This window comes from Pelecanus crispus, chromosome 1, assembly GCF_030463565.1.
Source record: "Pelecanus crispus isolate bPelCri1 chromosome 1, bPelCri1.pri, whole genome shotgun sequence".
Classification (NCBI taxonomy): domain Eukaryota; kingdom Metazoa; phylum Chordata; class Aves; order Pelecaniformes; family Pelecanidae; genus Pelecanus; species Pelecanus crispus.
This window is the reverse complement of record NC_134643.1, coordinates 107460168-107476183: the sequence shown is the minus strand read 5'-3', so window position 1 is coordinate 107476183 and position 16016 is coordinate 107460168. Positions and strand designations below refer to the sequence as shown.

The window sequence follows — 16016 nt, the reverse complement described above, 5'->3', positions numbered from 1 at the left end:
TGTGTTTCTTTTGCCCCTTGCCTCCCCACCTTAAAAAAATCGTCTCTGGAACACTACTGAATTAATTCTAGCAGGAGATAGAAAAATCAGAAGGTAATATAGCCATCATAGAAAATTGGGGGTTACAGGCACAAGCAGAGCAGGCGAAGAAGGTCTAGGAATTAGAAGGTATCTGGATCAAAATCAAAACAATAGACACAGATATACTGCAGAGCTTTAAAAGATCCTGAAATACCATTTCTTTCCTCTACAGGTGTGTTGATGTTGAACACTGTACTGTTTTTCACTGCCAGAAAATATTTTAAAAGCAAAATCCCTGAGAGGTGATTCTACGAGGCTGACAAGCCCAGTCAGAGAACAGAAACACAACGTCCTGCAAGGCACTTGCTGCTCTGGGCTCTGTTTCAGCAGAGGATGTAAGCGTGTTCTTAACCACCAGTGTGAGCCCAGTCTTGCTGACTGCAGCCGATCTCAGCTTCTCACTTAAGTCTTTTTGTGAAATGAATCTAGAGTGCTCAGCTTCTCATAGGACTAAGCTTTGTATCATCTTTGTGTCCAACTATCACAAATTTCCAGTATTTCCAGCAAGTTGCTCACGAGTTAAGACACCAGTCAGGCACTATGTGGCAAGTAACATCAAATAGTAAATTTGCAGAAATCACAAGCTGTTTGCAGACAACTCGCAACTGAAATAGAGGTAAAATTTATCTGATAAATTATTCATCACTAATGATTTGGCCAGCTTTCCTGGATATATAGCCACAGGGATGTATGACACCTTGGGGAAGGCATCAGATAAAGATGACTCAAACTGAACTAGAGAAGAGGATGCAGACATAGGTCCAGAGCAATCTTTAAAGAGAGAAGGAGAGCAGCTATATGTGGCCAAACAGAATGAACTTCTCTTTATAGCCGGTCAATTAGAAAACACAGAGCAGGTTAGTAACTACCAGAAAAAACCCGAGTAACTATTTGTTTTCAGACAGCTTTTCTTCAGCAGCTGTGGGTTCCAGCTAACTGTGCAGAAGCTGAGCAAGAGCAAAGGCTAAATCAGGTGTGGTAATGGGAGCAAATTCTCCCTGGCGAGAAGCTGCTACTGTCAGGGAGGAGGTTACTGGGAAGTAGCATGCAGGACTGAGAAGAGTCTACGGGTGAGATGGGAAGATACGGGAGAGAATAGTCAGCGTAGGCAGGATTAGAGCTGTGCAGAGTCTTAATCTAGGCAGCCCTTTCTCTACACCTTTATCTGTCATGGTGCAGCCACTGTGTGCTGCAGTGCTGGTATAACCTGGCCATAAAACTGGATTAACTGGCCCGTGAGGATCATGGCTGAACAGAAGAGGAGCACGACAATATGCCTTTGTTTACATGTTCACTTCTGCGAGTTAAACACAGATCTTTGCGAGACAAAGTGCTTAATTACTGGCACAGAATATTATCAAATGAACGTGCAAGAGTAGAATTAGCATTAGGGGAAGGTTTTTGCTCTTTCATAGCACAGTCCATTTCTACTAATGCTTTCTGCAGTATCAAGAGGTTATTTTATAGTATAGGGGGGAAAAAAAATCCCATTACCAGAGGAACTTATTTTTACATAAAAATGTCAAAATTACCTTTCTGATTCAGCCCTTGGAGAGAAACCCTGCCGCCTCCCTCCTTCAGCCTTTCCTTCTTGGCTCTTCCCTACCAATGAAAAAAATCTAGCGACTGCCTCTGGTACGACTCATAATTTCTTCAGCAACAGCATGCAAGTACGGATCCTTGCCAGTTTCTCTTATTCCACAAGGTTTGAGCCCCAGAAAAAAATCCGGCTTGGACTCTGACCCACTGAAGTTAATGACTCTTGGAAAACGTTAAGGCTGAGTCCTTAACGAACAGTATTCTATACCACCTTCTGTTTCATTGTTTTCTTTTTATGGATGTACATTACAAAGCTCAGGGATAATGCGTATCTGTGCAATATTAAGGTTAAGAGTATAAGCAAGTTTTATTTTCACTCCACCAAATTTGTCAAGGATCAGCAAAGTTTTGCCATTCTGCCTGTTTGTAGCCGACTGCATGTCCTGATTTGGAAGTTTTGAATCTACAGCTAATTTTATCTGTTGGTCCCTCTAGTCTCTTATTATTTACCCTACTCCCGTTCCATGAGGGAGGCATGAAGTCCTTCTCCCTCCTCCTTCCAGGTTAGTCAAATTTGACGTGGGAAGCACAAGAGGATACAGTATTTGTTCGACGAAGACACCGCGGGAGCATTGCACTGCCCAGAACGAGGGGCACGTTACAGTGGGTTTCTTATCAGAGGAAAATCACTTCCTTGCAATTGCCCTTTTCCGAAGGCGAACTGGACCGCCACTCACACGCCCCCCCTCCACACACACGCGAGTGCTGTTGTTTCATTTTCTCTGCGCGCAATCCCTTTTTATTCATAGGGGGCTAATTTTGCGTGGAGTTTGGGGAGTACCTGTCGTGCAGGCGCAGTTACGAGGTTATCTTCCCACACCCGCAGGCAGATAGAGCTCTTTTCGAAATGCCCTTTCCCCCTAACGCCTGTATGGGAAGACGTGGTCAGGCAGCTGCCTGCCTTTTACTACCACGATGGACTCGGTCGCGATGCTCCCCGTCGGTCTGGCGGCTGAACAGTTAAGGCAGGCCGTAAGGCGGCGGGGCTGCAAATGCCCCCTTGCGCCGGCAGCGGCTCCTCCCTGCCGCCTGCGCCTGCCCCGCCGCCGTTAACCCGTAGCGGCCTTCGCTCCGTGAAGAAGCTCCCGGCGCCGCAGGGGGCTCGGCCAGCGGCGGGCAGCCCCGCACCGCGGCGGGGGGGGGGGGGGGGGGGGGGGGGCGGGCGGACACACAGACGCGCAGGACGCCCCGTCCCCCCGCCCTGCGCCGCTCGCCACCCCTCGGCCCCAGCCCGGGGGGCGCAGCCCGGCCCCGGCCCCGCTCCCACTGGGCGCCCCCAATGCGCAAGCGCCCGCGCCCCCTCCCCCCTTCTCCCCCCCCGCCAGCACAGCGGCGCGCGGGCCCGCGGGGTGGGGGGGGGAGCGCAACTGAAACGCTGGTGCGCGCGGGGCGACCGTTTACACGCGAACGAGCCCTCGGCCAGAGGTGAAGGGAAGGCGGCCACGCGCCTGCGCGGTGCCGCGCGCAAGCTGCCCGGCGTGGGGGGAGGGCGCGAGCGAGTCCGCGGGCTGGGCGCACGCGCGGCGGCGCAGCGCACGCTGGCCGGACCAGCGGCCGTGGGAAGGGGGGGGGGGGGGGGGGGAGGCCGCGCATGCGCAGAGCGGGGCCGCGGCGCGGTGGTTTGGCGGCTGCGCGGTGGGGCGGCGGGGGGAGGGGGGGGTGCGCGGCGGGGGGAGGGGAGGGGGAGGGGAGGAGGGAGGGGGGCCGGGAGCGAGGGAGGGTTTATCGGGCGGCCGATTTTGGTTAAAATATTCAAAATGGCGGACGGAGGAGCAGCGAGTCAAGATGAGAGTTCGGCGGCGGCGGTGGCGGCAGCGGCAGGTAATCATTACTGCATTTTACATATTCATATTCATACTCGCACACGCGGCCCCCCCGCCGCCCGCCCGCCCCGCTTAGCATAATTTATTAGTACTCAGGATTATTATAATTAACGGCACAGGAGGGAGCGGGGGGGGGTGGGGGGGAGAAGGAAAGCAGCCTCCCCGTGCGGGGAGACACACACACACACACGCTCCCTCCCTCGCCCGCCCGCTCCCTCACACGGAGCCGCACTCGCACCCGCCCGCACGCCGGGGCACCGGCGCCGGGGCAGGCAGCGGGGCGATGGGGGGCGGCGGCGCGGGCGGCGGCAGCGGCGCAACGGCGAGGCGGTGGGGTCGGGGTGGGGAGTCGGCGGGGGGTGGGGGGGAGCCGGGAGCGGGGGGGAGGCATCCCCGCACCCAAAAGCGGTCGGAGGTGGCTAGCCGCCACCCGGCCGGGCTTCCCCCCCCCCCCCCCCGCCCCGGCCCGCACGCCCACAATAAAAGCCGCTTTACATATTCATGGCGGGGGGGGGGGGGGGGGATGCTGCTGGAGCGGTCCCGGCGGGGGCCGCGGGAGGGGGCACGGCCCGCCGGGCTGGGGGTAGGCGGGCGGCCCCCCGAGTGGGGCAGGGTCCCCCCGCCGTCGCGGCGGCGGCAGGACGGAGGGGGACGGGGGTGCCGGCCCCTCAGTGGGGCCGGGTGCGGGAGAAGGAGTCGGCTTGCCCATCACTCCGCTCATTACCCCCCCCCCCCCCCCCCCCGCATCCCTCCCAGCCAGGGTTATTTCCCCAGAGCCTGGGGCCTGCAGGCATGGGGTGTATGGGTGCGGATGGCCTCGGGGAGGGGTAGGACCAGAGCGTGGTTTGGCTTTTTATTTAAAGCTACCCCCCCCACCCCCCCACCCCGTAAAGGGTGGGTTCAATGTGGGGTGACTTGGGGGGGTGCGCGGGCAGAGTTTCTCCGTGCCCCTCTCCGACGGCAGAGGCCGCGTGTTTGCGCCCCCGAAGGCTGGGGCTGCCCCGGCGGTGTTTGCCCTCCTCCTCCTCTGCCCTCCTGCTTCCGCAGCCCCGGGGGCTCGGGGGGAGCAGGGTGCCGCGGCCCCGGGGCAGGCCCCCTGGGTGCCGGGCAGCGGCCCCCGCCCTGGGTGCCGGGCAGGGGGGATGGCGGTTCCAGCAGCCCCGGTGGGCTGGCGCTGGGGGTGCGGGTCCCGTCCTTCTCCCTCGCTCTCTCTCTCTCCCTCTCCTTCTCATTTGAATAATGTCTAATTCGGGGAGGTTTATATTATTGAAATGGCCGCCTGGCTTTCCCCGCCTCTCATGTTTAGTAATTCAGACCTTTAATAACAGCCACTCAGAGCCCAACGCCGTGTTTATATTTTACATTCGCCCCATGTGCTTTTGTGGTTCAATATGATTCTTCTTTCTCGCTCTCTCGCTTTTTTTAAATTTTCTTGGCAACCCACAGGGCCCCGAGATCAAACCCAGGCTGTGTGAGGAGAGGAGGGGGGGAGAGCTAGGCCCTGGCTCCTCTGGCAGGCGCCTAGGCCTCACTCTCTGCTGCTTGATTTATTTACTAATAACCAAAATGACCCCCCCCATCTCCACTCCACCCCTGCCAGCAAAAACAAAACCCTCCTGGGGCTTGAGCAGCATCAGATCTGCTCATGGATTCTCAAACACTCATGTCTTTTAAATAAGGAGCTTATTTTTAATTTATAGCAACTCAAGACTGTAAAGCTGTTCCTTTCATATCTGCTTTTCAGAGGCTTGGGCATTTTTGGTCCCTTTGTCCTTGATTCTTTTCCTTAAAGGAGAGTTGCTTCTAATTTACGTTTCCTGGCACTGAGAGAGCTATAGAAGACACACTCAAAATCTGAACAGCTTTCCTCCTCCCTCTGAACACAAACAGAATTGAATACATTGAAGATAATCTTATTCACCTTCTTTTTGCTTAGTGTGGATGCAGTTTAACAGTGCAGTGTTTCAGATGCTTTTGTCGCTGCTTGTATCTTTCACTGTTCTGGGTTAGGGTGGTTTTATTTTTGCTTCCCTTTCATTTAGATTTGGCTTTCAAGACAGAAGATACTATTAGGCAGTACAGGGTCTAGAAAGGAAGATAAGTTTTCTGTGATTGTGTCATAAGAACACCAAGTGAAAATTGAAATTAATCCTCCTAAATTGTCTGGAGTAATTCAGTTTTAAACCAGGTATTAGTCTACTTAGAAAGAAAACAAATGGACTACTTTATTAGAAAGAGGCAGTAATTTAAAAAAAATATTTATGCAGGGATGGGTTTCAGATAAAACTGTAGGTTTTCATTAGTGACCATTGTTTTCACCCTGTGGAGAAAAAGGACCTAACAGCAGGGTACTTCAGAGTAGCTGTGCCAGATTAGCATGTAAACATCTTTGAAACATGGCTAGGAAGAGAGTTCACATACAAATGCAGGCAGTGTATTTTGTAGTTTGGTTCTAAATTTAATTTGTCACAAAATACTACCCTGCAGCTAATGAAAGGCATTTTGATTTCAAAAATAACGACTCGGATTATTTATCCTTTTTCTTCACCCTTGGTGAAGACAGGCCTTGAATACTAGAAGAAAAAAAAAAAAAAAACTGTAGAAGCAGTAATGAGACTGTTCAGGTGACTGACTGTTTCGCAGACCAACAGCACAAGACTGGCTGGACAAAAAGCAGTAATATGATTTCAAGCCTTAAATAGCATATGTTTTTGCACTCGCTTCACAAGATGTGGTCAAGCCGATGATGTCATTGGCCAGAGGACAAGGTGCAGTTAATTTGATTTATTGACCTGGGGTGAGGTGTAGCACTGAAACCTTCTCATAGGGAAACCATTTATCTGAGGACAATTTCCGTTATAGCAGCAATTTAACCACTGCTGAGACTGTAGATATTTTATCCAGCATGATAAAAATGTACATTGCATCTTGCAAACAAAATTTCTTTGTCACTGACATTTCAGTAATTTTTTGTAGAATGGAATACTGGACAGTGGCCTTGTGCAGTCTTATGGCCGAGCTGGGGTTTATAACTCTGAATTCAGGTATTTAGATGCTGAAATACAGATGTATTTCTCTCAAACATATATTTGTGTGCCTGTGTTGTAACTTAAAATTTTACTGGAACATGATGTGGATAGAAATGTGTCTTCCCAGTGAAGCACACAGGCCACATGTTTGTAGGGAGCCCCTTTTCCCAAACCCTGGTGTCATTTTCACTTATCGAAAGGTGCCGAGACTAGTGTGTAGGTATTACTCCTCGGTCTTAAGGACTTTTATGTTGGTTTATTACTGATGGGTGTCAGATTTTAAGCTTCTTCTTGGACCTTCTCTATCCGTGGTGGGTGGGAGAATTAAAGAAACTTTTTTTCTTCCCTATGGACTACCTGGCTGTGGTGAAGGTGGAGGGTTGCTGCTACTGTTCCAGTGCTGCTTAATTCTTACCAAGGGAATATGTTCTCCTATTTTGGCTATCCTTTCAGCTTTTGTTTTATTAGGGACAGAAGGAAGAAGGCTTGTCCTCCCTATGAAATAGTTCCCCTGCCTGATTACCTCTGCTCAGTTATCAAGGTGGCTCTGCCTTTTTCCTCTTTTTTTTTTTTTTTTTCCCCCCCCCCCCCAAACTGACCAAAACTTACCAGTCTAACAGCTGGTTGGAAAATAGGCTAAGCTGTGTCAGTAGCCATGCTGCCACATGTGGAGCAGAATTGGGAAGGTGTGCGTCAGTATGGTGATTTTGCAACTAGAGGAGCTAGATCTTACTCCTCACTTCCTAGAAGGAAGGGGGAAAAAAATCTGAGCTTCCCGCCCTGTCATTTTATGAGGAAAAAGATCTCAGGTTTGCTGTCACTAACAATTTCTCAGAGATTAGCCTGCAGTAATAATTCAAGCAAGTAAGTGTTAATACTGACATCCTGATGCTGAATGCGGATAGCTTCTGAATGCTTGTCTTAACAAATAATGGTGATGATGTCTGGAGGTGCCTCACTTGACGGAATTGGTGAGGTAGCCTTCATCTCGGACTGTCCATTAAACCTAGGAAGCACCAACATATTCTGTGTTCGGAGTCTCTTACACAGTGTGAAGAAGTGGTGTTCCTACTTCTGCTTGAATGTAATAATGTGTTCCCCAGAAAAATGAGATTTTGAACACCATGGTCGCTTAAATAATCTTTGTCAAATTTCAAGTGGTAAATTCCACATTTAGAGTAGCACGTTTTTGCTGTTTTCTGTATGTTCAGATGTGTGAAGATGCAAAAAAATTTTGGGGTAAATGTTTTGTCCATGCTGTCCAGAATGTTTTTGTTTGAATGATCTTTCATCCAGCTTATTCCTGTTAAATAGTGTTCATCTCCTCTGTAGATATGTTGGTTTTCTCTCCTGGTTCTGTGGCAAATTTGCAGTAGTTCTTTGTAGCATGCAAGTTTTCATTTGCTTTCTTCAAATTTTGGCTCCTGTGGAGTTCAAGACTTCAAAACAGATTACAGCATTTTTAATGTGCAAATCTAGTCAGTTAATCTTCTTACCTTTTTTCCCAGCATTGTTTTCTATTCCCTTCAAACTGTTGTTGCCCGTAGAACGGTAATCTTGATAGTGATATTTTATACAGCTGACAATTAGGCAGGCTCTGCTACTTGCACTTACAGCTTTATTATTTTTATCTTGATAGAATCAGTGATAGTCCTGGCAAGTGACTATCTCTTATGACATACGTATTTTCAGTCTCTGTGACAAAGCTGTTGTCAAAAGGTGTTGAACAAAATTAAGTATGACTTGAATGTCCCAAATGTGATACGCTTGGTTTGGGTGCTTAAGCTAGTATGCGAGTGAGAGACCATCTCATGTTGCTGGGTAGACTTACAGTGCTGGCTGTTTACTACTGCAGAGATTTGCTTCTGTGTCGACAATTTTTCCCACTCCTTTTCCTATTGTGCTACATTGTTATACAGGGCAAGTTAAGCCTGGGATTTGTTGGACTGAGTGCGGGAGATAAATTTAAGGAACGATACTGGTCTTGGTTAGTGAGTATTAAGTAATTGCTTGTATTTCACTTGAAACTGTTTGACAATTGCTAGTCTGAGGAAAAACCATGTAGAGAGATGTATTTTCCTTTCTATAGTTCTTTGCATTAAATTTCTTGAATTGTGTGAATAGGCCCTCATGCTGCTTCATGCACACTTATTTTTCTCCGTAGAAAAGGAAATAATTACATAAGATCTCAGTATTATTCCTTTCCCTACTTTCTTATTTCACAACTAGCTAGGAAATACCCGCATTTGTTAACATAACTGTATTATAAATTATGAGCTCTGTAGCGCATTACAAAGTCTTTGCAAAAGGAGGGTTTTTTTTATAGACTGCTATTAGCTACTGGCTAATTGAGTTAGTTTAGGGTTAATAAACAACACAGTTGAGCGATGAAGTGTTGGTTTGGTAGAGAGGATTTACTGGGTTCCAATCCTGACTTTGTCACCAATTTTGCTTGCTTTGCTGTTCTAGGCTAAATCGGTGTAATGGGAATTACAGAGAACATTTTCACAGGGGTGTTGCTGCAGGAATAATTAGCTAATGTTCTGTAGTATATCTGAAGGTAAGAATACTGTGATTCTTCTGCTTTTGCATGTAATCACCCAAGCTTGTGCCCAGGTTAAAGTTTGCTTAGGATGTTTCAGTGCTGGTACTGTTCCTGTACTCTCATCAGCGATGAAGGCCTCCTGTTGTAAAGGCACAGATTACTGTCAGTTCTAACTACAACGTGATGTAGATCTGCTGTAGGGTATGCAGTTCAATGACAGTTCAAATCAGCCTGAGCCTGTCCTCATCTCCCTGTGTGTTCCTGCCCCCTTCTCTGCACTGGTGCAGATGCTTGCCTGATTCCTTTGCTGAGCTAGTTCAGGGAATTAAATTGGCAGAAAACAAGCCTTGCCAAAAATAATGAATAGTTTTTTTGTTGGTTTAGCTCTCTGAACTGGCTTACAATGAGATTAGACAAACGGCAGTACCAATCAAAGAAGGGAACAAGAAGCACACGTGTTGACCCAAGTCTTCTCATAATTTCATTCTCTCTGATGGCTTTCCTGTTGGCATAAATGGGGAGTCATGTTCTCAGCCATGTGATCCTACCACTTACTTGGCACCCGTCCTAGCACTTACTGGCTTCCAGGATGCTCTAGCTTAACCTGCTAACCTGGTGGAAAACTAGCCCCTGATAATTTTAGATCTTTGGTTTGTGAATTGAAATTGGCTCAGCGAACATCTTCAAGTGCAGGAGAGAGGGTAGAACCATGTGAGTGAAAGTGGAGGAAGGGGAAAGAAGGAAGAGAAATGAAGCTTCCTCTTTTCAAAAGCAGCAGCACGCATTCTGGTTAGCTTAGTTGTGTTGTATAGCTTTGCTTTTAGATTGACATAAACCACTGTGAAACCACAGTTGATTGAGCTGATGAACACCAGTTGATCTAAAAGGGCTGGCCCAAGGGAAGTGATGGGAATATATAGCCATGGGCACTATGCTGGACCTCCTATTCTAGCAGCAGGCTGTACATAGATCACTGAAGCCAGTGATGAAACTGCGCCTAAGTAAAAGAGTAGCTTAGAAACCAGTAGATGCTGAAAATTTGGCATGGTTTGTGCTGCCATAAGTATGATTGCATTAACGGTAGCCATGGCAGAAACTCTTAAATAAAAATTGTGGATGAGACCTTTAAGTGGCTCCCATTATTTTAGTGCTGCTTACAGTGAGACACCTCTCTAAAAAGGACTGTGGCTTAAAAGGACATATTGGCAAAAGTACTTGGGAAATTATAGACACTGTTACTTCTGCTAAATTTTGGACTGATAGCCCTGCAAAGCAACCTTTAAAAAAAAAAAAAAAAACCCATGAAAAACCCAAGTGTAACTGCTTCAGTCATTTAACATGATCACTCTGAGACAGATTTATCTTTTCTATAAATCATGATATTGTGACAAGGAACCTTTTGCTCATCATTCCTTTTATTTTTTTCTTCCCAGAAATCAGATTTGGCTGTATAGAAATGAAGTAGCATATATAGCATGTTTGACACTGTACGACAGGGCATGAAGTTTTGGAAAAAGAAGATATGAACAGCTAAGTTACTAAAATAGTAAATACAGTTGAAGACTGAAAAATAAGTGTAGAAAAACCTGTTGAATCAGGCTAGAGATGTAGCTTGCTTCTTTTTTCTCCTCCTTTAAGAGCTGTTAGGAAGCCACCATCCTTTTTGCAGTGAGCTCCTTTGCTATTTGTTCTCTTTGTCCTTTTGATGATTCAGTTTTATTTGAAAAATACCATGTGACTTAGTAATTTGTGCCTGACCCTACCAGTGTGAAGTTGTAGCTTTATACTACTTGGATATAGCTGTGGGGGAGGAGTATACAGTGAATACAGGTAGAAATGACTCAGATGTTTGATGAATCACTCATTTCTACATTATTAGTTAATACAGTCTACTGAATGAGAAATGAGATTCGAGTTTCTACCAGTTTCTACCAGGAATCCTGTTGCAAAGATGCCTTTGTAATTACTCATAATTTTGTTTCTTACCTGCTGATCTTTAGTAGGTTATCACCTTTATGTGAATTTTCAAATGTAGGTTTAAATAGATATTTGAATTTGCTTATTTCTAAGGCTGCAGAGATATGGATATGCCAAGAAATGCTAGCAGCTCCTCTGGGAGTGTTTCCCACCCCATCCTCCAAATGCATGTACACACACCTGTGTGCACACATGCTTTGGAAAAAGTACCAGAAAGCTTGGACTGGGGTCAGTTTCTTCTAGCTCTGATTGTAGCAGTAGAAGACATTACTGCTTTTGACTGTTGGAGTTTCCTGTTCCCCTGCATCTATTGGTGGGTCTGCTCATTTGGGTACTAAGCCATTTCAGTTAAAATTAGCTGGGTTAGTAAAGACTGTGATCTAAGCTGCCTGAAGTAGCCCAGATAATTCTGACTGAAATCTATGAGTGAGGGATCCTCTGAGTTGCTTTGTCATCATACCTGAGGGTACAGTTCATGTTACACTTAATCCACGTTAAGGGTGGGCTGCTGCAAAAAAGAAGTAGGAGCATCAGCAGGAAGAGTATTGGGCTGTCACTTTCTGGACTGTTGTCTGTTTTGATAAAGCCTGTGTAAAACTGTGTCCTAGCTTCTGGCAGAAATGGGTTGAGATTGTGTGGAGAAATTGGAGGTAGGAGGGCAAAGAGGGCAGTAACTTTCCACTTGTAACGTTTGTTTGTGAATGAGGGTGTCTGTTCACAGTGTTAGAAAGACATGGTACTTTTCAGGCTTTATTGAACTTTCCAGTGGTACTTTTCTGTTTTTATTGAATTTATGTTGATCTGAACTACACAATGTAAATTGTTATGAGTATTTCCAGTATCTCAAGTGAAGCATGCAATTCACAAGTCATTTCCCTTAAATGGACTTTATCATAAGGTTATCTTTACTTGCTGTTCCATTTCAGTCAGAATATAGTTACTTTAGACAGCTTATGGCAACAAAGCTAGCTGAACTTGGGAACTTAGTATCTTTCAGAACAGTTAAGAGCTTACACTTCAGTATATTTATTTAGTCCGAGGTGTCCTAGCTTCTGACTTCCAATCAGTCACGCTGTCTCACATGGCAAGTTGTTTGAATGGCATCATTGCTAACCTTTATCCAACTATTATTTTACTGCCAGCATAGCTTCTCTTTGGTTAGGATGGGTGTACCAAAGTAAGGGAGAAGCCATCAGCTCCCAGGGTGCACCACTGCCTATCAAATTTTGCCAACCACTGCCCTAGAAAAACGTGTTGAAGTAGCAGCAGTTGTGGGGAAGACTTCTAGTCAAAGCTGTCAAATGAGGACACGTCAGGGGGAAAAGAGTAAACTAGAAACCTGATTGTTTTCCGAAGTTGATTTTACTCAGTTTTGCAAAAAACACGGATCTTCTAAAGTTGCAGAAATTTTTCAGGTATCTGGTTTTAAACTAACCTTTGCTGCTTACCCTTTTTTCAGTGTGTGCAAGTTTGTACAAAGAAGGGCTAAGCAGTCTGTTGCATGTTGTTCTTCACCTCCAGCTCAGGCAAGTGCTGAGCTGCAAAATCTTGGCATTGGGAATGTAATCAAAGGAACTGTCCCTCTGCTTGCCCTGTTTTTACACTCTTTCCTAGGTGTCTGCTGGTGACTGCTGTTAGAGGAGGGTCAGGTAGATCCTTGGTCTGAGCCAGTATGATGATTTTAGTATACTCTTTCAAACAATAAGAAAAAAACACCTTCCCACTTATTTCTTAGTCCATCTTAAGTTTTGTACGTGGTTCTTTTCCTATCCTAAAGTGCTCAGGAGCACCATCAAGGAGTTCAGGAACGATGATGTTCTTTGTCTGCTCTGCACATTTCTAGCTCTGGAGAACAACCAAGGGGTTGCTCCAAGGGCTTTCCTGCTAATTTGTAGTTCCCTACCAGGGAACTAGAGAACTGGAAGCTCCTTTTTCTCTCTTATCTTCCCCTTATCCTCACAAAGTAAGAGGGTGGGTGTTAAAAATTCAGCCTCTGTTACTAGAGAGTCAGGTGTGCAAGTGGAATGGGTACCTCTAAAGATCCTAGCAGAAAATTTTCAGTTGTTGCTTCTGCTATAATATTGATAAATGAGTAACACAAGAAAAAATACTGTGTACAAAGGTGGGCCAGCACTTATATCTTCTCATTCCCCTATCTAGTGTTAACATAAGCAAAAGTTAGACTTAACAGAAAGACTGTTGGGGGAAAACGTAATTCAACAAGTTCATTTTAAAGTTACATAAAAAGCTCTCTAAAGTCTTGAGACAATCCATAATTTTCTGTGTGCGCTTGGAGAAGACACATTAGTTGCTTAACGGATCAGTTAATCAGTCAATCTTTCAAAAAGCAAAGTATTTTTTTCATTACTTATTAAGTAGTGATTTCATATTGTGTGGGTTAGAGCTAGAAATGCTGTGTTTGCTAATGAGGAAGGGAATGTCATTGCTATTTGTCCTATATTTCCATCACAAATAGGTCTGTGAATTGTATAATACAGACACTTCAAGAATTTTGTACTCAGAATTGCAGAGAAGTTGAGAACTCTGCATTTCTGATGTAACTTGCTTGAGGTTTTATCAACTTGCCTCTTTCAGTTTTCTGAGTTTGTGGCAGCTGTATTAACTGTATTTGGTGTATTAGGACGTATGCTTGTATACACAAGTTGTTATCATCAAAGGCAGCATCTGTTCCTAAGGTTTTTAAAAACATGTGGAAGATTGTTCATTTCTTTACTTCTCAGTGTCAGGGAGTAGATTGACACACTCAACAATTTCCTTAGAATGTATTGTCAACTTATAGTCCTTTCCTGACTATACTTCATATTGCAGAAGGTTAGTTAAACTGGGGATTTTCGTGGCATCATCATTCAGGTAGTGATCATCATTCTTGGTTGTGTGAAATAATATTAGGAGAACACTGAAGACAGAAACATATGGGATACAGCTGTCTACTAATAATCTGTATCTGAAAACCCTCATTTTATTCTCTACTTTGTCTAATGCTTGTTTGTTGCGACAGTCTTCATAAAGAGAGCGGGGACTGGAGGGGCAGGTTACTTCAGTACTTCTGTCCTTTGGTTTTGGTGTAATCGGTGTACTTGATAGCAGTAGAGAAAGTGCCCAACAAAGGCACCAAGCCAATACAGAAATGCGGTGCTGTTGTTTAACTGGTAACTAGGACAGTTTTGTTTTCTTAGAAGCTGAGAAAAAACCATCAATGCATCCTGAAACTGTTTAGACACATTGACTAATTACATATGGTTTGTGTGGCAGTGTTCTCTGGTCCAGCAATAATTTCTGGATTGCTCTTTAAGAACCATTGACGTAGCAAATAAGTATACTTTATACGTTACTATATAGTGTGGTCTGTTTGTTAAAATTTGTTTTGAAACAATTTCTTTGGTGCTAATCAGCTCTTAAGGTTGAACTGTGAAACATTATCTGGTATTACTGACCTACAGCTCTGACTTTTTTATTCAGCAATTTAATATGGGGAAGTTAATTTTCAGGTGTGTTTTCCTTAATGGGCCTTTGTAATACTGAGTGATTTATTTCAACAAATATTTGAGATTGCAACATCAAATATGGCATTTGTGCATTTAATACTTAACTGTTAGTCACAAACCTAATTGTGACCCGATAAATTGTCAACTGCTTAGCTGCTTTTTTTTTCTTTTTAAAAAAGATTTAATTTCTGAAGCTTTTATATTTGTGAATGGTGAGGAGCTGGGAATAGCAGATATTCCTCATGTAAAAGAGGACTGTTAGAGGAAAAGGGATGCCATTTTTATTTACAAGCAAGCTACTCTCGGGCTGTTCTCAGAGCCCTGCAGACTTAAAGCATTGCATTTAGTGAGTGCATGAAAAATGCAGGACTGGTGTTTGAAGGCCCTGCTGGGACAGTCCTTAAATAAAAGGAGTTGCGGGCTCTAAATGTGGAATATGTTCTTTATTAATTACTTCTGCTGCTGTGTGACAGTTGCAATTTGACTATCTGTCTAGCTTGTTGAAATAAGAACTGGAAAATGTATTTTTATTTGGAGTTTTTGCCCTCTGTTTCGTGTCTGAACAGAGGTTTGTTTTATATGACTGCAGTCATAGGCACAAGAGAGGAAAGCGCAAAGAGAATTACTCTGTACTGGAAAAATTGAGAAACACTGGAAGAAAAACATCATTTTTTCAATTAGACTCTTTTTGTCACATGTATACTCTATCAGACTTCTTTATGTGTGCCTAAGTGTTTAAAAAGTCTCACACCAGGTGAACAAAATAAGAGGTATTGAAAAGGCAATTTACTTACAGTAATATCTTATTTCCTGTGTTGTTGACTAGATTTGTGTTTGAATAAGAACATTTCTTTTGTGGCAGCACAGGTGCTCCTTGATTCTGCAGTGAAGGCAGTATTCTGTGCTTGATACTAGGTAGTTGCCATGGCAACAATTATGATGTCATGAATTCAGTACAGTGACTTCACTGCAGTGTATTTTATCTTTATTCTCAGTTTTCTTCAGATCTTGCTAGCAAGCCAAAAAGCATCTATGCGTGATACTGTGACTTGTTTATTATGTGATAACGATGACTAATATGATCCAGATCTCTCTCTCAAAGTAAACCTAATTGCTGCTTACCTTTTAATTCACCCCTGGAGTCTGGGAAACTGAGACCTTGCATATTTATTTATCTGGACCTGTTTCAGCTATACTAGCCCAAAAAGTTTGCTGATAGGAATGAGGAGGAAGATACTTTTTTTTTTATCATTCAGATGTGATTCTCTTCAGCCGAGAGAAATTTATGTACTTATAAAACTGAAAATGTGCAAGCAGCGGTGTCCTGTTATGTCTCTTCTCCCAGAATAATTTGTTCAATTCTAGTTTGCCTTCCTTAGTCTTGTTCTTTTCCGAAGCAGGTGAAATGTTTTCTTAGTCTCTTTTCAAGGGTTTGTTGACCCGCAAATTGTACCAG

At 44.8% G+C, this 16016-nt stretch overlaps 1 protein-coding gene across 6 annotated transcripts in view; it reads left to right on the top strand.

Moving 5' to 3' along the window:
* Nucleotides 1-3422: 3422 nt before the first annotated feature.
* POU2F1 (POU class 2 homeobox 1) overlaps nucleotides 3423-16016 on the top strand; it is a 113463-nt gene continuing 100869 nt past the window's right edge. For all 6 annotated transcript variants that reach the window (XM_075713415.1, XM_075713411.1, XM_075713416.1 and 3 more), the window contains exon 1: nucleotides 3423-3501. In XM_075713415.1, coding sequence (XP_075569530.1) covers nucleotides 3438-3501 — 64 coding nt within the window. In that variant the 5' untranslated portion in view covers nucleotides 3423-3437. The remainder of the gene's footprint in view (nucleotides 3502-16016) is intronic.